Source organism: Papio anubis, chromosome 18 (genome assembly GCF_008728515.1).
Source record: "Papio anubis isolate 15944 chromosome 18, Panubis1.0, whole genome shotgun sequence".
In the NCBI taxonomy this organism is placed as follows: domain Eukaryota; kingdom Metazoa; phylum Chordata; class Mammalia; order Primates; family Cercopithecidae; genus Papio; species Papio anubis.
The window spans coordinates 14,613,440-14,636,623 of NC_044993.1; the positions used below are offsets into that span (position 1 = coordinate 14,613,440).

The following is a 23,184-nucleotide window of genomic DNA, read 5'->3' on the forward strand; positions in this document are numbered from 1 at the left end:
AGAACTCGCTTCACCAGCAAGTTTAACGTTGTTTACCCCTATCGCCGTTTGGAAACGCGCGAGCCAGCCAGCACTCGCCGAGAAAGGTTTAGCATTTCTCTGACCCTGGGTAACGTGACCATAGATAACTTTGGCTTTCAGCCTCACAACAGTGCGGTCCACTACGTTTTTTTTTTGTTTGTTTGTTTGTTTGTTTTTAATCCGTCGACATCTCATGAATCCACAAATTTAGCTGCTTTTCTATCTTTTCCATAGCTTCATCACGCACGATGTAGGTCACTTCAGCACTATTCGTAGCGGCCTCACGGACAGATCGGTGAATTTCCTTTACCTTTTTCTTGTTGTACGGGATTGTCGACTCGTTAACATTGAGCTCATGGCCAACAGCACAGTAACTCATTCCTGATCGGAGCTTATCCAACACGTGGACTTTCCCGTAAGGCACGTCACTGTCTTCCTTTTGCTTAGGAACACCGGCCAGAGCTTCAGCTCTACGCTTGGGGGCCATTTTAAACAGCAAAAGCACCCACAAAAAGCAGGAAAAAAAGTGTCAGTAAACAGATTGCAGAAAGGACTCTTTGTTTACAGCACGGGAGGTGCAATTAGAAGGCGGGGCTTCTGCCTAGTTCAAACCTCAGCTGGGAACCTGTACCTCCGCCAACTCCAAATTTTCACCCTCTGCTCATGCCCGGGAAGAACCCCAGAAAGTACCGTGATGATTGATTTTAGGGTTACAAATACATTTTAGCAAGTAAGTGAATCTGACATTACGAACTAATGATTAATGAAGGTCACCTGTATTTCCACAGATATGTAATTTTATTTAAGCAGAGTTAGTAAATGAAGGCGGCGAGGCAGCGCCGAAGACTACAAGTCCCAGCATGCACCGCGTCCGGGCGGGTTCGGGCTCCCAGTGAGGGGCTCCGGGACTCCAGCCCGCAGGCATCGGCCGGAAGTGTCGTAAGGAAACCACGTAGTACTCTCTGCGCATGTGCAAAGCGCTGTCGGGGCCGCCCTAGCTGCCGTCGTCGCTGCCGGGGCTCTATGGTCTCTCCCTAGAGCTTTGCCGTTGGAGGCAGCTGCTGCGGTCCTGCGAGTTTGACCGGCATCAAGCGGCAGCAACATGGAGGAATTCGACTCCGAAGACTTCTCCACGTCGGAGGAGGACGAGGACTACGTGCCGTCGGGTGAGCGATTCCGCCTGAGGCGAGGAGCGGATTGCCCCGCCCCTCGCCTCACATGAGGCGCGCTCTGCCCCCACGGGCGTCGGCCCCGTGGCCCAGGTGGTCCCGGGGGCGCCCGTTCTCGAGCGTCCGCTCCCTCAGGCCCCTTATCCTCGGCCGCCCCGGCCCGAGGCGTGTGCGCGTGGCGGTTCCGTGCCGCCCTCCCCCTGGGCCAGCTCCGGCCGCCGCCCCCTCTTGCAGCGCGGGAACCGGCACTTGAACATGGCCCTGTCCCTAGGGATGCTCGTCGGTCAGCCCCGAACGACACCGCTGCTTCGGAAGTCGGGGAGGCAGTCCGAGCGTTGGAGGTTTTCTTCAGCCCTGGCCCGAGAGAGCTGCTGGCCACCACCCCGTCCAAGATAGAGCTGTCTGCTCTCCGCCTGATTGTTAGAAAGTTCTGATAGGAAGTTCCCCTTGTGATGCTTTTTGCCTTATTGTGACGTCCACCCATCCTCTTCTCTCAGAACTTTCTTTCCTTAGGGATCTCAACCCGAACGGGGCGACAATGAATCTTAACTGAAGAAACCTACCTGTTACCCCTTCTTGGTCTTTCCCAGACATACCCATCTCATTGAAAGTATCTTCACCCATTCAGATCCTCAGTTGAAAGACTAAACAAACCAGAAACAAACAGACTAACAAAACCCAACCCAGGAGTCGTCCCTATTCTCTTTGTTTAATTTCGTTATGTTCTGTTTTATTTAGTTTTTAAAGATAGGGTCTTGCTCTTGCCCAGGCTGCAGTGCAGTGACACGATCTTGGCTCACTGCAACCTCAAACTCCTGGGCTCAAGCGATCCTCCCGTCTCAGCCTCTGGAGTAGCTGGGACTACAGGTGCAGGCTGCCACGCCCGGCTAATTTTTTTTTTTTTTTTGAGACGGAGTCTCGCTCGGTCGCCCAGGCTGGAGTGCAGCGGCGCGATCTCGGCTCACTGCAAGCTCCGCCTCCCGGGTTCACGCCTTTCTCCTGCCTCAGCCTCCCAAGCAGCTGGGACTACAGGCGCCCGCCACCGCGCCCGGCTAATTTTTTGTATTTTTAGTAGAGACGGGGTTTCACCGTGGTCTCGATCTCCTGACCTTGTGATCCGCCCGCCTCGGCCTCCCAAAGTGCTGGGATTACAGGCGTGAGCCACCGCGCCCGGCTAATTTTTTAAAGTTTTTTTTTTTGTAGAAATGGCATCTTACTATGTTGCCCAGCTAGTCTCGAACTCCTGGGCTCAAGTGATCCTCCCACCTTGGCCCCCCAAAGTGTTGGGATTACAGGCTTGAGCCACCGCGTCCCGGCTAGTGATATTTCTAAAAGGCACATTGAAAACTAGCCATTCCATGCCTGGCGCGGTGGCTCACGCCTATAATCCCAACACCTTGGGAGGCCAAGGCAGGCGGATCACGAGGTCAAGAGATCGAGACCGTCCTGGACAACATGGTAAAACCCCGTGTGTACCAAAAACACAAAAATTAGCTGGATGTCGTGGTGGCATGCACCTGTAGTCCCAGCTTCTCAAGAGGCTGGGGCAGGAGAATCGCTTAAACCCAGGGGGCGGAGGTTGCAGTGAGCCGAGATCACGCCACTGCACTCCAGCCTGGGTGACATGACAGAGCGAGACTCTATCTCAAAAAAAAAAAAAAAAAAGCTATGCCTTCCCATCACCCCTCATCCCTATTTAATTTAATATTCCTCAGGAGAAACTTCTTTCCACTTTGTGAATTTGGTGTTGTACTATTGTGGTCTATTGATTTAACCCATGTATAGTAGGTATCATTTTTATTACCTCCTGACCTCTTTCCCCTCACCCCCAACACACCCACAGACTTCCACCTTCGGGGCCTCCCCAGCTCCCTAATCTGCCATTGTACCTGTGTTCAATTTTGGTTAGATCAGTATGCAGTGTTGTTTTTTTTTTGAGACAGTGTCTCTCTTTGTTGCTCAGGCGTGAGTGCAGTGGCGCACTCTCTGCTTAATGCAACCTCCGCCTCGCCGGTTCAAGCAGTTCTGCTTCAGCTTCCTAAGTAGCTGGGCTTACAGGTGCCCGCCAGGACACCGGACTGATTTCTTTTTTTTTTTTTTTTTTTTTTTGAGACAAGGGTCTCTCTCTGTCTCCCAGGCCGAGTGCAGTGGCGGGATCTCGTCACACTGCAAGCTCTACCTCCCGGGTTCATGCCATTCTTCTGCCTCAGCCACCCGAGTAGCAGGGAATACAGGCGCCCGCCAGCACACCCGACTGATTTTTTTGTATTTTTAGTAGAGACGGGGTTTCACCATGTTGGCCAGGCTTGATTTAAACTCCTGACCTCAAGTGATCCGCCCACCTCGGCCTCCCTAAGTGCTGGGATTACAGGCGTGAGCCACCGGGCCAGGCCCAGTGTTTTTTTTCCTAATGATAGTGTGAATAAACATCCTGTTACAGCTGAACCGTATGTTATACAGATTACTTTTCCTGCACTTCTTGTTTTCTCTGGTGCTAATAATTGCCTTTTTTTGTTGTTACGTAGCTGTCTATGTACTTACTGCTGTAAACCAAAAATAAAATTCTAAGGCCCCCCGACCATCTGAATGGGCTTCCTCCTTAGCCAGGGCTCTTAACATTTAACCTGTGAGGCTGTTTTGGGCCGTAATGGGAAGTGGGGGCTGAACCTGCCTCATTATACATCTCCGACATTAACATAGACACAGACTTTAAGACTGATAAGAAACATTTTGCAACCTATTCTCTCTGAAGCCTGCCAGCTAAAAGCTTCATCTGTATGATAAAACTCTGTTCTCAGCCAAGCCCTCGAGCCTATAATCCCATCACTTAGGGAGGCAGAGGCTGGTGGATCATTTGAGGTCAGGAGTTCAAGACCAGCCTGGCCAACGTGGTGTAACCCTGTGTCTACTGAAAATATAAAAATTAGCCAGGTGTAGTGACGGGCACCTGTAATCCTAGCTACTGGGGAGGCTGAGGCACGAGAATCTCTTGAACCCAACAGGTGGGGGTTGCAGTGAGCCAAGATCATGCTTCTGCGCTCCAGCCTGGGTAACACAGTGAGACTCCATTTAAAAAATAAAAGTGGCCTGGCGCGGTGGCTCACACCTTTAATCCCAGCACTTTAGGAGGCTGAGGTGGGTGGATTGCCTGAGGTCAGGAGTTCGAGACCAGTCTGGCAAACATAGTGAAACCCCGTCTCAACTAAAGATATAAAAAAATTAGGCCGGGCGCGGTGGCTCAAGCCTGTAATCCCAGCACTTTGGGAGGCCGAGGCGGGTGGATCACGAGGTCAGGAGATTGAGACTATCCCTGGCTAACATGGTGAAACCCGTCTCTACTAAAATACAAAAAGCAGCAGGAGGCGTGGTGAGAGCCTGTAGTCTCAGCTACTTGGGGAGGCGAAGGGAGAATAAGCGTGGTTCCAGGTGAGCTTACGGTAGGGAGATCGCGCCACTGCCTCCAGCCTGGGAGACACAGTGAGACTCGTCTCAAAAAAAAAAAAAAAAAAAATTAGCGAGGCCTGGTGAAGTGGCTTGTAATCCCAGCTACTCGGGAGGGGAAGGGGAATTGCTGGAACCAGGGGTATGGGGGTTGCAGTGAGCTGAGATTGCACCACTGCACTCCAGCCTGGGCAACAGAGTGAAACTCTGTCTTGAAAACAACAATAACAACAACAACAGCAACTCTGGTCTCCACAACCTCCATCTTAACCCAGATATTCTTTTCTGTTTAGAGAAACTCAACTTGTTGCCAACAAAAAATGTTTAAATTTACCTATAGCTTGGAAGCACTCCCACCCCCAGTTGTTCCGTCTTAATGGACCAAACCACTGTATTTCTCAAATGTATTTGATTGATGTCTCATGCCTCCCTAAAATATATAAAACCAAGCTGCACCCCGACCACCTTGGGCACATGCTCTCAGGACCTCTTGAGGGCTGCGTAATGGGCCATGGTTACTCATATTTGGCTCAGAATAAGTCTCTTAAAATATTTTACAGAGTTTGACTCTTTTTGTCAAAGTCTACTAATTTGACTCTAAACTTTTAGAATTGTCTAAATCATCTCCCAAAATATTTACATTCATTAGATTTTCACTTTAATCTTTTGAAACAGTCTTTGCCTTCTGGCCTCCACTTTGTCTTGGTTACCTTCTATGAGTGCTCCAGTGTATTTATTTATTTATTTAGAGATGGAGCCTTGCTCTTGTTGCCCAGGCTGGAGTGCGGTAGCGTGATCTCGGCTCACTGCAACCTCCACCTCCCGGGTTTGAGCAATTCTCTTGCCTTAGCCTCCCGAGTAGCGGGATACAGGTGCCTGCCATCACACGTGGCTAATTTTTGTGTTTTTAGTAGAGACAGGGTTTCACCATGTTGACCAGGCTGGTCTTGAACTCCTGACCTCAAGTGATCTGCCCTCCTTAGCCTCCCAAAGTGCTGGGATTACAGGCGTGAGCCACCATGCCTGGTCAGGAACATTTTTCTGAGACCTTGAATGTCTGAAAGTAACCATGCCCCTCAAGCTTGATTGATTGTCTGTTTAGTGTAGAATTCTAGGCTGGAAATAATTTTCCATCAGAACTTTAAAGGTGTTGCTTCATTACTTTCTAGATTCCCAAGTTGCTGTTAATAAATGTTTTGTTACTGATTTCTGCTCAATGTATAAAGTCTGTTTGTCTCTGGAAGCTGGTAGAATATTCTCTTTATTCCCATTTTCTTTTTTCTTTTTTTTTTGAGATGGACCCTGGCTCTGTTGTCCAGGCTAGAGTGCAGTGGCAGCATCTAGGCTCCCTGCAACCTGCACCTCCCAGGTTTAAGCGACTCTCCTGCCTCAGCCTCCCGAGTGGCAGGGACTACAAGTGCATACCACTACGCCTGGCTAATGTTTGTATTTTTGTGGTAGTGATGGGGTTTCACCACGTTAGCCGGCCTGGTCTCGAACTCCTGACCTCAGATGATCGATCCGCCTGCCTCGGCCTCCCAAAGTACTGGGATTACAGGCGTGAGCCTCTATGCCTGGCCTGTTCCCATTTTCTAATATATCACCATGATATATCTTGGTATGAGTGTTTTCAGCCATTTTGCTGAGCCTTCTGAGAACTTTTTTCCTAGAATTTTTTTCTTTTTCCTTTCTTTCCTCTCTCTTTTTCTTTTTTCTTTTCTTTTCTTTTCTTTCCTTCCTTTTCTTTTTTTTCTTTCTGTCTCTCTCTCCCTCTCCGCCCTTCTTTTTCTCTCTTATTTTATTTTATATATTTATTTTTGAGACGGAATATAGCTCCGTCACCCAGGCTGGAGTGCAGTGGCACGATCTCGGCTCACTGCAACTTTCACCTTCCGGGTTCAAGCGATTCCCCTGCCTCAGCCTCTCGAGTAGCTGGGATTACAGGCGCTTGCCACCACACCTGGCTAATTTTTTTTTTTTTTTAAATTTTAGTAGAGACGAGGCTTCACCTTGTTGGTCAAGATGGTCTCGATCTCCTGACCTCGTGATCCACCTGCCTCAGCCTCCCAAAGTGCTGGGATTACAGGTGTGAGCCACCAAGCCCAACCAACTTTGAATATTTTTATAGCATTATGTTCTTTCTTCTTTTGGAAATGCAGTATCAGCATTTCACATACAATTTTTAACTTACATACAATAAAATGTACTGTTTTCAATGTAATGTTCTCTGATTTTTGTCAAACACCTAGAATTGTGTAACCACCACCAAAATGAACAGTTTCAAGCCTCCAACCCTCTAAAAAAAAATTCCCCCTGCTACTCTTTGTGGTCAAACAACTCTCCCTCACCCCCGGACTCAGCCATTAGCAACCGCTGGTCTGTTTGCCCTCTTTATAGTTTTGCCTTTTTCAGAATATAATCTAAATGGAACCATAACAGTAGGTAGCTTTTTGTGTCTGGCTTCTTCCGTTTAGCCTAATGCATTTGAGATTCACCTGTGTTGTTGCACATGTCAATAATTAGCTCCTTCTGCTGTTGTGTGGTAGTCCATTATATGAATATACCACAGTTTATTCTGTATTTGAAGGACACTGGGTTGTTTCCTGTTTTTTTTTTATGATTACAAATAAAGTTGTTCGTAAATATTTACACACAGCTTTTTCTGTGAACATGGATTTTCATTTCACTTGGGTCAATATCTAGGAGTGGGATTACTGGGTTTTGTAGTATGTGTATGTTTAACTTTACAAGAAACTGCTAAAATTTTTGTGGTGTGATTACTGTTGGCAACATGTTTGAGAGTTCGAGTAGCAACTCTCGAACTCTCGAAGTGCTTCATCCTCAACAGCACTTGGGGTGGTCAGGTTTTGTTTTTGTTTTTTTTTTTTTATATTAGCTAATTTCGGGCCAGGCGCAGTGGCTCACGCCTGTAATTCCAGCACTTTGGGAGGCCGAGGGGGCGGATCACAGGGTCAGGAGTTGAGACCAGCCTGGCCAGTATGTTGAAACCCCGTCTCTACTAAAAAATACAAAGAATTAGCTGGGCGTGGTGGTGTGCGCCTGTAGTCCCAGCTACTCGGGAGGCTGAGGAAGGAGAATCACTTGAACCCAGGAGGCGGAGGTTGCAATGAGCCGAGATCGCGCCACTGCACTCCAGCCTGGGCAAGAGAGCGAGACACTGTCTCAAAAAAAAAAAGAAGAAAAAAATTAGCTAATTTTTCCTTTAGTTTGCATTTCCCTAAGGATGTTGATTCTCTTTTCACGTGCCTATTTGCCATCATTTTATCTTCTTTGGTGATGTGTCTTTTGAATTATTTGTCCATTTAAAACATTGTGTTGTTTTCAGTTTTGGAATTACATATTCTGGATATAGTCCTTTGTCAGATATTTGTTTTGTTTTGAGACAGAGTCTCACTGTCCCCCAGGCTGGAGTACAGTGGCATAATCTTGGCTCACCACATCCTCTACCTCCCGGGTTCAAGCGATTCTCCTGTCTCAGCCTCCCGAATAGCTGGGATTACAGGTGCTTGCCACCACACCCAGCTAATTTTTGTATTTTTATTTATTTATTTATTTATTTATGAGACGGAGTCTCGCTCTGTTGCCCAGGCTGGAGTGCAGTGACCGGATCTCAGCTCACCTCAAGCTCTGCCTCCCAGGTTTATGCCATTATCCTGCCTCAGCCTCCCAAGTAACTGGGACTATAGGCGCCCGCCACCTCACCAGGCTAGTTTTTTGTGTTTTTTAGTAGAGACAGGGTTTCACTGTGTTAGCCAGGATGGTCTCGATCTCCTGACCTCGTGATCCGCCCGTCTCGGCCTCCCAAAATGCTGGGATTACAGGCTTGAGTCACCCCGCCCGGCCAATTTTTGTATTTTTAGTAGAGACGGGGTTTTACCATGTTGGTCAGGCTGGTCTCAAACTTCCAACCTCAAGTGATCCAACCGCCTTGGCCTCCCAAAGTGCTGGGAGTACAGGTGTGAGCCACCACGCCTGGCTGCTTTGTCAGATATTTGTTTTGCAGTGTTTTGTTTCTGTGCTTGTCTTTTCATTCTCTTAACAGTGTTTGCAGAGCAATTTTTGTTACTGGTTTTTTTGAAACAGAGTCTTGCTCTGTTGCCCAGGCTGGAGTGCCGTGGCATGGTTTCAGCTCACTGCAACCCTGGGCTCAAGCAATTTTCCCGCCTCAGCCTCTGTAGTAGCTGGGACTACAGGCATGAGCCACCATGCCTGGCCTGCAGAGCAAAATTTTTAAACTTTGATAAAATCCAGTTTGTCAAATTTTTCTATTATGGATTGTGCTTTTGGAATCATATCTAAGAAGTCTTTTTTGCCTAACTGTATTTTCCTATGTAAAAGTTATATAGTTTTACTTTTTTTTTTGAGACGGAGTCTCGCTCTGTCACCCGGGCTGGAGTACAGTGGCCGGATCTCAGCTCACTGAAAGCTCTGTCTCCCAGGTTTATGCCATTCTCCTGCCTCAGCCTCCTGAGTAGCTGGGACTACAGGCGCCCGCCACCTCGCCCGGCTAGTTTTTTTTGTATTTTTAGTAGAGACGGGGTTTCACTGTGTTAGCCAGGATGGTCTCGATCTCCTGACCTCGTGATCCGCCCGTCTCGGCCTCCCAAAGTGCTGGGATTACAGGCTTGAGCCACCGCGCCCGGCCATAGTTTTACTTTTAAATTTATTTTTTGAGATGGAATTTTGCTCTTGTTGCCCAGGCTGGAGTGCAATGGCATGATCTTGGCTCACTGCAACCTCGGCCTCCTGAGTTCAAGCGATTCTCCTGCCTCAGCCTCCTGAGTAGCTGGGATTGCAGGCATGTGCCACCGCGCCTGGCCACCGTATACATTGTAGAATCACTTTGTTCATCTCTCCAAAAAGTATCCTACTTGGATTTTGTTTGGAATTCCATTGAATCTGTAGACCATTTAGGGAAGAACTGACAGTTTAACAATCTTACATTTTACACTATGAATACAGTCTGTATCTTTTTTTTTTTTTTTTTTTTTTGTCTAAAAAGTTTTTATTTCCAGTTGTTTGTAACTAGCATATGGAAATACAATACAGGTTCTGCATACTAACCTTGTATTCTACAACCGTGCTAAACTCATTTACCAGTTCTGGAGGTTTTTGTAGGTTCTGTGGGATTTTCCACACAGTGATGTCAAATGTGAATAGAAACAGTTTTATTTCTTCCTTTCCAATATGTTTGCCTTTTATGTTTATTTTGCTTGCCTTGTTATATTTTATACTTCCAGTATGATGTTGAATAAGAGTTGCGAGAGGAGACATCTTTGCCTTTTTTTTTTTTTTTTTTTTTTTTTTTTTTTTTTTTTTTTGAGACGGAGTCTCGCTCTGTCGCCCAGGCTGGAGTGCAGTGGCCGGATCTCAGCTCACTGCAAGCTCCGCCTCCCGGGTTCACGCCATTCTCCGGCCTCAGCCTCCCGAGTAGCTGGGACTACAGGCGCCCGCCACCTCGCCCGGCTAGTTTTTTGTATTTCTTAATAGAGACGGGGTTTCACCCTGTTAGCCAGGATGGTCTCGATCTCCTGACCTCGTGATCCGCCCGTCTCGGCCTCCCAAAGTGCTGGGATTACAGGCTTGAGCCACCGCGCCCGGCCATCTTTGCCTTTTTCCCAATATTAAGGGGGAAAAGAAATCAGTGTTTTACCACTGCATGTGGTGTTAGCTATAGGTTTTTCATAGATGCCATGTGTGTCTGCCTGCCTGCCATTTAAGCACTTTAGCATTGAGTAACTTATTACTAACTCAGTCACCTAACACTATGTGGTATGTGCCAGTTGTGCTCTGCATTTTACTGATGAAAAAACTGAGGCACAAAGTCTAAGCAAATTGCTGGAATTCATCCAGTTAGATAGTAACTGAGCTGGAATGTTAACCTTGGCAGTCTGCATATATTGTCCCTCAGGATTCCTTATCATGTTAAATAAGTTCCCCTCGGTTCCCAGTTTTCAGAGAGGTGAATTTTGTCAGATGCTTTTTCTCCATCTATTGATTTAATTACGTGTGGTTTTCCTTTTTTTTGTCTGTTAATATGGTGGATTACAATGATTGATTTTCAAATTTCTGACAGACTTATTTCTGGGAGACAGCTCACTTGGTTAGGATATATTTATACATAGCTAGATTTGGTTTGCTAATGTAGTCAGCCTTCTGTATCTGTGGTTTCCACAACCATGGATTCAACCAACTGCAGGTAGAAAATATTTGGAAAAAAGCTGGCTGCAGTTGCTCACCCCCATAATCCCAGCACTTTGGGAGGCCAAGGAGTGTGGATCATTTGAAGCCAGGAGTTAAAGACAAACCTGGCCAACATGGTGAAACCCAGTCTCTACCAAAAATACAAAAATTAGTCCCAGCTACTGGGCTGAGGCACGAGAATCGCTTGATTACTCAGACTGGAGTGCAGTGGTGCAATCACAGTTCACTGCAGCCTAAAACTCCTGGGCTCAAGTGATCCTCCCACCTCAGCCTCCCGAGTACCTTGGACTACAGATGCACACCATCGTACCCATCTAATTTTTTATTTTTTGTAGAGACGAGGTCTCTTACCATGTTGCCCAGGCTGGTCTCAAACATCTGGCTTTGAGCCATCTTCCTGCCTTAGCCTCCCAAAGTGCTGGGATTACAGGTATAAGAAAAACCTGGATTTGTTTGTTTTTAAAAGAAACAGGGTTTTGCTCTGTCACCCAGGCTGGAGTGCAGTGGCAAGATCACAGCTCAGCGAAGCCTTGAACTCCTGGCCTCGAGCGATCCTCCTGCCTTAAGCTCCGAAAACATGTTTTTTTTTTTATTCACAGTTTTAATACTGTCTAAGAGCCTGGGTGTGGTGGCTCAGACCTGTAATTCCAGCACTTTGGGAGGCTGAGGTGGGTGGATCACTTGAGGCCAGGAGTTCAAGACTAGTCTCACCAACATGGCGAAATCCCGTCTCTACCAAAAATACAAAAATTAGCTGGGAGTGGTGGTGCATACCTGTAGTCTCAGCTATTGTTGAGACTGAGGCAGGAGAATCACTCGAACCAGGGAGGATCATAGTGAGCCAAGATCGTTCCACTGCACTCCAGCTTGGGCAACAGAGCAAGACTCGGCCTCAAAAAAAAAAAAAAAAAAGAGGCCGGGCGCGGTGGCTCGCGCCTGTAATCCCAGCACTTTGGGAGGCCGAGGTGAGTGGATCACGAGGTCAAGAGATCGAAACCATCCTGGCCAACATGGTGAAACCCCGTCTCTACTAAAAATACAAAAAATTAGCTGGGCATAGTGGCAAGCGCCTGTAATCCCAACTGCTTGGGAGGCTGAGGCAGGAGAATTGCTTGAACCTGGAAGGCAGAGGTTGCAGTGACCTGAGATCGCACCATTGCACTCCAGCCTGGGCAAAAAGAGCAAAACTCCGTCTCAAAAAAAAAAAAAAAAGGCCGGGCGCGGTGGCTCAAGCCTGTAATCCCAGCACTTTGGGAGGCCGAGGCGGGTGGATCACAAGGTCAGGAGATCGAGACTATCCTGGCTAACATGGTGAAACCCCGTCTCTACTAAAAATACAAAAAACTAGCCGGGCGCGGTAGCGGGCGCCTGTAGTCCCAGCTACTTGGGAGGCTGAGGCGGGAGAATGGCGTGAACCCGGGGGGCGGAGCTTGCAGTGAGCCGAGATCGCGCCACTGCACTCCAGCCTGGGAGACACAGTGAGACTCCGTCTCAAAAAAAAAAAAAAAAAAAAAAAAAAAAAAAGAAAATAGTTGGGAAAAAAATGGGTGGTTATATCTGTACTGAATGTGTACAGACTTTTCCTTGTCATTATTTCCTAAACAATACAGTAGAACAGCTATTCATATAGCACTTACGTTATATTAGGTGTTGTAAGTAATCTAGAGATGAATTAAAGTATGCTAGATTATATGTAAATATGACATCATTTTATATCAGGGACTTGAACATCTGTGGGTTTTGGTTTGGGGTGGGGGAGATCTTGGAACCAATTCCCCAGAAATATGGAGGGACAGCTGTATTTTGCTGAGGATTTTTGCATCTATGTTTATGAGGGATATTGATTGTAGTTTTTTGGTAATTTCCTTGTGTGGTTTTAGTATCAGATAATGCAAGCCTCGTAACATGAGGAAATATAGTCGTTGTTTCTTCTAGGGTGATTTTTTATTCACCCTGTATGCTTGTTTAGGGTTTTATTATGTAAGAGGCTTTCTCAGATTTATAGTGATTCTTAGCTTGTTTGGCTCATATTTACGTTTGGGGCACTAAAAAGGTGATTGGAAGTGCTGAGTCTTTGGACAAGATTTGTTCCTTTTGTGCCTACATTGTCTGCAGGGATGTTATTCTCCTTCTTACTGTCTTTTTTCCCCTGATAGTAACTGCATGGAATTTGATCTTGAGTTTTTGGGGGGTTTTGTGTGTATAATTTAAAATTTGCTTATCTCTTATTGTTGCAAGACTTTTCCATAGTTTAGCTAAAGATGGAGTCCTTGTCTCACAGCCACGATAATTTAGGCTCGCAGATAATTTGAAGCGTGAGTAAAACAGGGTTTTATTGGGTGACAAGGGAAAAAAGGGGAAACGGACTCTGTGAGGCTAGAATTCCTGCTGCTGCACTTCCTGCCTCACAGCTTTGAATCCCAGGTTCCACACAGGAAGAAGAGGGGCCAGGCTCCTTCCCGCTACAAAGAGCAGGAACCTCTGTGGCTCCACCCCAGGGTGCATTCCTCCCAGTCTGCTGGCTGGCTGGGGACTCTCTGGAGACCCCCTCCCACATGGCTGTCTCATTATTAATGAGATTAAGCATCTTTTTACATGTTTAAGATCCAGAGCCTTGTGCATCTACTTGTCTGAACTGTCTACAACATTTGCCTGTTTTTATGATGAAAACAGGCAAAGGTTTTCAAAACTAGTGCAGAGCTTTGTACAAAATTAGAAAATGCAGTTAAATATAAAAATAATTACAGTTGAACTACCTAGAGACCATCAGTGTCAATCCCTTAGCGAATACTCACTCTGATTTTTTTTGTACACCTAGGTATAGATATTTGTATTTTTTCCTCAGCCTGCAATTGTGTTTACTCACATCACTTTTCAACCTGCTCTTTTCAGTGGACAGTCTCTACCCATTTATTTTAGTAAATGTTTTATCTTACATACAGATCATACTCAAATTTTCCAAAATGGTTATAGCTTGTGTGTTCAAATCACAGTTGAGTTCAAGACTACACATATTATCCAGTTGTTCCATCCTTGAGTCTCTTTTAATCTAGCACACTCCCCTGTCTATAGTGACATAGATTGCTGAGGAGATCAAGCCATACGTCCTGCAGCATATCTCACCTCTTGGATTTGTCTAGTTATTCTCTCATGGTGTTGTTTTAGTTGTTCCTTTGTTCCTTTAGTTCTCTATAAATCAGAAGTTAGATCTAAATGCTCGATGGGTTCCAATGAAATATTTTGGCTAGAATGCATTATCGATGGATGTCTGATGTTTGAATAGCGTCAGAAGACATACTATCAGGTTGATAACTATAGTGGTGACTACTAAATCAGGGTGATGACAGTCTGTCTGATCCCTATGTTGTATACTTGTTTTTTCCTTTGGAACTTTTAGAACTGGAAAGTATTCCATGTGACAGTATACTTAATGGTTAAAACTTAAATTGCTTTTTAATTTTTTTTGTTGTTGTTGAGTTGGAGGTCTCACTGTGTTGTTCAGTCTGGACTCAAATTCCTGAGCTCAAGAGAGCCTCGGCCGGGCGCGGTGGCTCAAGCCTGTAATCCCAGCACTTTGGGAGGCCGAGACGGGCGGATCACGAGGTCAGGAGATCGAGACCATCCTGGCTAACACGGTGAAACCCCGTCTCTACTAAAAATACAAAAAACTAGCCGGGCGCGGCGGCGGGCGCCTGTAGTCCCAACTACTCGGGAGGCTGAGACAGGAGAATGGCGTGAACCCGGGAGGCGGAGCTTGCAGTGAGCTGAGATCCGGCCACTGCACTCCAGCCTGGGCAGCAGAGCGAGACTCCGTCTCAAAAAAAAAAAAAAAAAAAAAAAAAAGAGAGCCTCTCAGGCAGCTGAGACTACCTGTTAACCTGAAAGGGGGTCCAGATCCAGACCCCAAGAGAGGGTTCTTAGATCTTGAACAAGAAAGAATTCAAGGGAAATCCATACGGAAAAGTAAACAAGTTTATTAAGAAAGTAGAGGAATAAAGAATATCTACTCCATAGACAGAGCAGACCCAAGGGCTGCTGGTTGTCCATTTTTATGGTTATTTCTTGATTATATGCTAAACAAGGGATGGATTATTCATGCCTCCCCTTTTCAGACCATTTAGAGTAACTTCCTGACATTGCCATGGCATTTGTAAGCTGTCATGGCGCTGGTTTTGGTGGGTTTTAGCTGGCTTCTTTACAGCAGGCTGTTATATCAGCAAGGTCTTTATGACCCATATCTTGTGCCAACCTTCTAGCTTACCCTGTGACTTAGAATACCTTAACCTCCTGGGAATGCATCCCAGCAGGTTTCAACCTCATTTTATCCAGTCGCTATTCAGGATAGAGTTGCTCTGGTTCACACGCCTCTGGCATACCCAGCTTCTTAAATTGCTTTTTGACATCACTTGATAACCCTTGCCTGAACTACTACTGTCATTAGAGTTTGAGAAGTGTTTTTCTAATTCTGTGTTCTTCTGTATTTATTAGTTGACATTTTTCTGTAAAGTGTAGCTTTCCTTTATCAATTGGAACAGTATAAATGTTTAATTCTTTTCCCTTAATTACAATTTTCAAAATAGGTAGTAATTTTTAATAGCAGTCTAAAATGGTACAATTTTTTTTTTCTGTCTTTTAATATCATGAGGGGCTCACAGATTTTTATTGATTCAGTGTGTTTTCATTTTCTAACAATTACCTGTTTTAATGTTCAAGTCTTCACTGCTTTGGCCAGTAGGAGCTCTTTCAAGCTGGATCCTGTGTCCTTTTAATTTGATTTTTTTCATTATTATTTATTTTTTATGAGTCAGCGTCTTGCTTACTGTAGCCTTCAGTTCCTGGGCTCAAGTGATCCTCCTGCCTCAGGCTCCCCAGTAGATGGGAACTACAGGTGTGTGCCACTATGCCTGGCTAATTTTTAAAAAATCTCTGTAGAAACAGGCTCTTCCTCTTTTGCCCAGCCTGGTTTCGAACTCATGGGCTCAAGCATTCCCCCGCCCCATACTCAGCCACCTTGGCCTCCTACAGTTGTGGGATTACAGGCATGAGCCGCTGCACCTGGCCTTGATCTATTATTTTTAAATAGCTTCCTGGCTTTCTGGCACAGAAAAATGTCTGGTTTTACCTTGTGCTTTCTTTGCCTCAGACCTGAAATGAGTTTTTTTCCTCAGGGAGCCTTCTTGTGGTAAATGGTCTCAACTTTGAACTTTAGAGATGCTCGATGTTACCAGAATGATGTAGTTTGTATGCCGTTTGTCTAGTGGACAAAACTAGGAAATATTTATCTTAAAAAGGTTCGAGTTCATATTGATATTTTTAATTCTTTTTTTTTTTTTTTTTTTTTTGAGATGGAGTTTCACTCTTGTTGTCCAGGCTGGAGTGCAATGATGCGTCTCAGCTCATTGCAACCTCTGTCTCCCAGGTTCAAGTGATTCTCCTGCCTCAGCCCCCCGAAGTAGCTGGAATTACAAGCATGCATCACCACACCCAACTAATTGTGTATTTTTAGTAGAGATGGGGTTTCACCATGTTGGCCAGGCTGGTCTTGAATTCCTGACTTCAGACGATCTGCCAGCCTTGGCCTCCCAAAGTGCTGGGATTACAGGCATGAACCACCATGCCCGGCCTTTAATTTAACATCTGCGTTTTCACTTATTTAATTTTATTTATTTTTGAGCTGGAGTCTTGCTCTGTTGCCCAGGTTGGAGTGCAGTGGTGTGATCTTGACCTACTGCAACCTCTGTCTCGCGAGTTCAAGCAGTTCTCTTGCCTCAGCCTCCTGAGTAGCTGGGATTACAGGTGTGCACCACCATGCCTGGTAATTTTTTTTTTTTGAGATGGAGTTTCGCCTTGTTGAGATGGAGTCTAGCCTTGTTGCCCAGGCTAGAGTGCAATGGCGTGATCTCAGCTTGCCGCCACCTCCATCTCCTAGGTTCAAGCGATTCTCCTACCTCAGCCTTCCAAGTAGCTGGGATTACAGGCACACCACCACGCCCAACTAATTTTTTTTTTTTTTTGTATTTTTAGTAGAGATGGGGTTTCACCTTACTGACCAGGCTGGTCTCGAACTCCTGACCTTGTGACCCGCCTGCCTAGGCCTCCCAAAGTACTGGGATTACAGGCGTGAGCCACTGTGACCGGCTGGTAATTTTTGTATTTTTAGTAGAGATGGGGTTTTGCCATGTTGGCCAGGCTGGTCTAGAACTCCTGACCTCACGTGATCCACCCACCTCAGCCTCCCGAAGTGCTGGGATTACAGATGTGAGCCACCACTCCCGGCCTAGTTCTTTGATTTTATAATTGTGTCATTTCTCTTATTCTGAAGATCTAGATTCCTAACATGATTGATTACTTACTTTAACCTATGATATAAAGGAAATAGTTTCAAAATACCAACATTGATGTTACTACACAGAGTAGAACTTTTTTTTGTCTTTGGAATGCATCTTGATGAAGATGTATAGTCAGAATACTGTTTTTAAAGTCCTGGGAATCTTTTGTTTATGTGGTTATGTTATTTTAGTATACAGTTATGTTTATTTATTCAAACTTTTGAATTTAAGGGATTTTCAAAGTTCTGTAGAGAGATAAACATAGTGAACTCTTGCTTCTACTCTGTTTTATCCTGACCCTTATAAGGAGCTGTTTTCATTAGTTTCTTGTTTATCCTTCTAGTGTCGCTTTTTCCGTATACAAACAAATATAAGCATATTCTTAATTCTTCCTTTTTCCTCATCCAAAGCTGACATATTTCATACATTGTTCTTTTGCTTTGCCTCTCCTTTTTTTTCTCTTTAACTTAAGAGTATATCTTGGAGGTAAATACATAGAAAATCTACACATTGCATTGTAATGACTGTGGTATTCCATTCTTTAGATGGACCATAGTCTTTTCAGCCAGTCACTTACTGTGAGACAACTTGAGCTGTTTCTAATTTTTTGCTATTACAAACAGTGCTGAGTGAATAACCTATTATATATTCTGGGATAAAAGTGGGACTGCTGGATAAAAAGGTAAATACATTTGTGTTTCTTTGTATTTTGGGGTGGTTTTTGTTTTTGTTTTTGTTTTTGAGACAGGGTCTCATTCTGTGACCCAGGCTGGAATGCAGTAGCATGTTGATGGCTCACTTCAGCCTTGACCTCCTGGGTTCAAGTGATCCTCCCCTCAGCCTCCCAAGTAGTGGGGACCATAGGCATGCCCACCGTGCCTGGCTAATGTGTAAAAATTTTTTGTAGTTATAGGGTCTCACTTTGTTGCCCAGCCTGGTCTCAAACTGCTGGGCCCAAGCAGTCCTTCCACCTCAGCCTCCCAGAGTGTTGGAATTACAGGCATGAGCCACTGTGCCTGGCCCTGAGTTTTTTCTTTATTTTTATTTATTTATTTATTTATTTTTTGAGACAGGGTTTCATTTTGTCACCCAGGCTGGAGTACAGTGATGAAAACATGGCTCACTGCTACCTCAGCCTCCCGGGCTTAATCAGTCCTTCCACTTCAGCCTTCCAGGTAGCTGGAACTACAGGCACAGTTCAGCAGGCCTGGCTAATTTTTGAATTTTTGTATTTTTTGTGGAGACAGGGTTTCACCATGTTGCCCTGGCTGGTCTCCAACTCCGGAGCTCAAGAAATCCACCTATCTTGGCCCCACAAAGTGCTGGGATTACAGGCATGAGCCACCTTGCCCAGCTCTGAGCTTTTCTTATATTTATAAAAATGTGAAATATATATATATATGTGTGTGTGTATATATATATGTGTATATATATATGGCAGAGTATCACATGTACAGTTTAAAGAATACTAATCAAATGATACTTATGTACCTACCACCCAGTTTAATAACTAGAATATTTGTACTATTGACATTGACATGTGCCTTGCTTTTCTTTTCTTTTTTTTTTTGAGATGGGGTCTACTCTGTCGCCCAGGCTGGAGTGCAGTGGTGCGATCTCGGCTCACTACAAGCTCCGCTTCCCAGGTTCATGCCATTCTCCTGCCTCAGCCACCCAAGTAGCTAGGACTACAGATGTCCGCCACCATGCCCGGCTAATTTTTTGTATTTCTTAGTAGAGACAGGGTTTCATCATGTTAGCCAGGATGGTCTCGATCTCCTGACTTCGTGATCCGCCTGCCTCGGCCTCCCAAAGTGCTGGGATTACAGGCATGAGCCACCGCGCCCAGCTGCCTTGCTTTTCTTTCTAGATTTACCACCTACCTAAATACAGTTTCAAAATATGAGTAGCAAGCAAAACTAGCTATGTAAGGAAAGGGTAGTAGTGCTGGGAATCTTAGTATTTAGCCTTAGTATTTATGTTGGTCACTTAATATTCCTGATTTCCTTAAAGTACCTATATGTCCTCCAACTATGCTTGGCATTCCCTCATCCACACTCCTCCAGGATACAACCTTCAGATTTTGCTTGGGGGTGGGGGCTAGGGGTGGGTGCTGTGGTAGAACTAGTTGCCCATGGCTTAGACCTGTGGAGAGCCAACTGCCTCTCTTACAGCTTTCCCCTGATTTGGGGGAACTCACCTTTACCTCTGGTCCCAGTGCCTTTTGAGGATTTTGCGTTGCATATCAACTTAGGCTTTTTCTTTCCCTAAGTCTGTAAGCAATTGCTGCTTACTCTCCAGGTTCCGGAGATGTGTTGCTGTTGTCTCCTTACCATTTCTTTCCAGCATTGTAGGTTTACATGTTTCAAAAGTCCTTTTGTGCTGCTTAATTTTTTTTTTTTTTTGAGACAGAATCTCACTCTGTCGCCCAGGCTGGAGTGCAGTGGTGCCATCTTGGCTGACTGCACACTCTGCCTCCTGGGTTCAAGCAATTCTCCTGCCTCAGCCTCCTGAGTTGCTGGGATTACGGGAACACGCCACCATGCCTGGCCAATTTTTTGTATTTTTGGTAGAGATGGAATTTCAGCATGTTGTCCAGGCTGGTGTTGAACTCCTGGCCTCAAGTGATCCGCTCTCCTTGGGTTCCCAAAGTGCTGGGATTACAGGTATGAGCCACTGTGCCCGGCCTTGTGCTGATGATTTTACTTGAGGTTCAGGAGGAAGTAAAATTAACATTTGTGTGTTCAGACTGCTGTCTTAACTAGGAACTCACTGCTTTCTTCATGAAACACTGTCACTTAGTCCTTGGTGTTTGGGATATCAAACAGAATTCCATTTTGGATATTGATTGTTTCCACCTCAGCCTCAAATGCTCATTCTCCAGATTTTCACACAGCTGGCTCCTTCTGATTGCCTTTAAAAAAATTTGAATTTATGTATTTATGTTTTTGAGACAGGATCTTGCTTTATTACCCAGGCTGAAGTGCAGTGGTGTGATCTTGGCTCACTCCAGCCTTGACCTCCCAGGCTCAAGTGATCTTTGTACCTCAGCCTCCTGAGTAGCTTAGACTAGAGGTGTGTACCACCAAGCCCAGCTAATTTTTGTATTTTTTTGTAGAGAGAGGGTTTCATAGTTGGCCAGGCTGGTCTTGAACTCCTGGGCTCAGGTTAACCACCTGCCTTGGCCTACCAAAAGGCTGAGATTATAGGCGTGAGCCACTGGTCTTTTTTTTTTTTTTTTTTTTTAATTTCTTTTATCATTGCTTTAGTTTTCACGAGCTTTTTTGTTTGTTGTTTTTCTTAATTATTTTAAAAGTCTTATTTTTATTCCATGGATACCACAGTTTCTCTTATCTCTTTAAGGATAGTAATTACAAAGCCTTTTTCCTTAAGTTTTTAGTCTGTCCCCCTCCCCACCCCCTCTTTCTGCACTAATTTTGTTTCCTCTGAATTCCTTTCTGTTTATCTTGAATCTTGCCTTTCATATTGGAGGCTTTTCTCAAGTGTTTGGTGGTCCTTGGTACGTTATGAGTGAAGTATTTAAAAGTTGATTGTAGGACATGTGTGGTGGCTCATGTCTGTAATCCCAGCACTTTGGGAGGCCAAGGCGGGCGGATCACCTGAGGTTGGGAGTTCCAGACCAGCCTGGCCAACATGGTAAAACCCCATCTCTACTAAAAATATAAAAATCAGCTGTATATGGTGGTGCACTCCTGTTATCTCAGCTGCTCAGGAGGCCAAGGCAGGAGAATCACTTGAACCTGGGAGGCAGAGGTTGCAGTGAGCTGAGGTCGCGCCACTGCACTCCAGCCTGGGTGACAGAGCGAGACTGCGTCTCAATAAATAAATAAATAAAGCTGATTGGATGTACAGGAGTATCAAAACAGTACTGTTTGTAATGACTCCAAACTGGAAACAACCTAGTTGTGCATCAACAGGAGAATGAATAAACAGATGGTGATATAGTCATACAATGAAATACTATTTACTCTTTAGGAGTGAGAATGAATAAACTACAGCTACATTGCCACAATGTGGATGACTTTCACAAACAAAATGTTGAATAAAAGAAGCCAGACACAGAAGAGTACACACTGCAGGCTCCTGTTGAAAGTTGAAAAGCTGGCAAAACTAACCTGTGACGTTCGAAGTCAGGATATTGGTTCCCTTTAAGGGTAGATTAGTGGTTAGTGACTGGAAGGGAGCACAAGGGGCCTTCTGGGATGCTGATAATGTTCAGTTCCTCAAGCTGGGGCCCTGGTTATGCAAGCGTGTTCACTGTGTGTCATTCCATTGAACTACATATTAGATTTGTGTGCTTTTTGGTGTGTACACTTCAAATGAAAGTTTATATGAAGTAAAAGAGGAAAAAGGTAGTGGAATCTCTGTGTGGGCAGGGTTGGTTTATTGCCTGGTACCACAGCATGTGGTCAGATATCCAAGCGACACTCTTTTGTTGGGGACCCTTGAATGTCAGTGTCTGAAGATGGGACATGGGTGTTTTTGTTCTTTCTGCTATGTTTAACTGGAAGTCTTTAGGTTTTCTTTTAAACCTCTTTTATTGAGAAGACAAAGTGTTTTTAAAATTAGATTTGAAAGATACCCAAGATGAGGTAGTGCATCTTCTTTGAGAAACATGTTAGTAGAATTGGAATTTCTGTTCATTCACTCATTCATTCAGCAAATACTTAAAAGTCAAGTTGAACAGGGTTTATGTCCTCTTGGAGTATATAAAGCACAGCAGAAATTACCAACATTAAATATAAGTGGGATAAGTTATGGAGCGGAAATAGAGACTGCCATGCAAGCCTAGGATAGAAGAACATAGGGTAGTCTTCAGGGGCAGAGAAGACTTCCCCAAGGAAATGATGTTTTCGTTAGGTGACGAATGGAAGAATAGGGGAAAATTCACTTTTTCTTAATGAAAATGTCTTGGTGTGAAAGCTTGTATTGATGAAAGTGTCTCATCTTGATGTGAAAACCTTTATTCCTGTCTGATCACCCTGTTAATGTGATTTCAGGTGGAGAGTATAGTGAAGATGATGTAAATGAATTAGTGAAGGAAGATGAAGTGGATGGTGAAGAGCAGACACAGAAAACCCAAGGGAAAAAAAGAAAGGCCCAGAGCATTCCAGCCAGGTGATGCTGCCCTCAAGGCCCTTAGAAGTTAGGGGCTATTGTCACAACCATCCTGATTGCTAAGATTTATCTGGTGATAGATTTAATGAAGCCAGAGTTTCTAATCCTTTTCTCTTTGAGGGAAACATTTGCTGTTATTTTAGGATTAACTTCTTGGTCTCTGGAAAGCTTTAAACATTTTGAGCTTTAATGTAAAAAACATGTTTATAGGTAATATGTATATATGGTTAAAACAGAAAATTCAGTCCCTAAAAAGATGTTTACCCTCTTCCTAGCCCTTGTTGCTTTGCCTCTGAAGAACTATGCTACCAGAGATAGTCTGTGCATGTAAAAGCATATATGTCTATATTTTCTTTCTTCCTTTTTTTTAAGAAAAAAATATAAATAGTAGCATACTCATTTTCTCATTTTCATTTCTCTTTATTTCACATCTCAGAGATGGTACCATGGCAGTATCTCCTCTTTTACATAGTATTACAGTATATGAATAGGCCTTACTTTATTTAGGCTTTCCTGTATTGAGGGATGTTTAGATTGTATCTAGTCTTTACTACAACAAACAAGACTGCAGTGAATATTCTTTTTATACATGTATACAAAGTATACATAAATACATAAATGTATATAATGTATACATGTATAAATATATCTGTAAATGAAACATTTAGAAGTGGAATTGTTTGATCTAAGGTTATATATGCAATTAAATTAAAAAAATACAGATTTAGCAAATTGCCTCACATAGGCCTGATATGGGCTTATGTTCCCATGAAAATTATGAAAATTCTGACAGGCTATTTAACTTAGATAAGGGCATCTTCCATAGAAGTCTTTTACCTCACTTGGGTGTTTCTATCTTC

General features: G+C 44.4%; 1 protein-coding gene across 2 annotated transcripts in view; it reads left to right on the forward strand.

The window, feature by feature from the left end:
- The first annotated feature begins 939 nt into the window (after nt 1–939).
- The window catches only part of CFDP1 (craniofacial development protein 1), a 150,234-nt gene continuing 127,989 nt past the window's right edge, over nt 940–23,184 (forward strand). Inside the window, exons 1-2 of one of the 2 annotated variants that reach the window (XM_017953572.3) lie at nt 940–1,187; nt 22,207–22,324. In XM_017953572.3, the coding sequence (XP_017809061.1) occupies nt 1,124–1,187; nt 22,207–22,324 (182 nt within the window). In that variant the 5' untranslated portion in view covers nt 940–1,123. The remainder of the gene's footprint in view (nt 1,188–22,206; nt 22,325–23,184) is intronic. The other variant, XM_003917190.3, reaches the window with a different exon arrangement.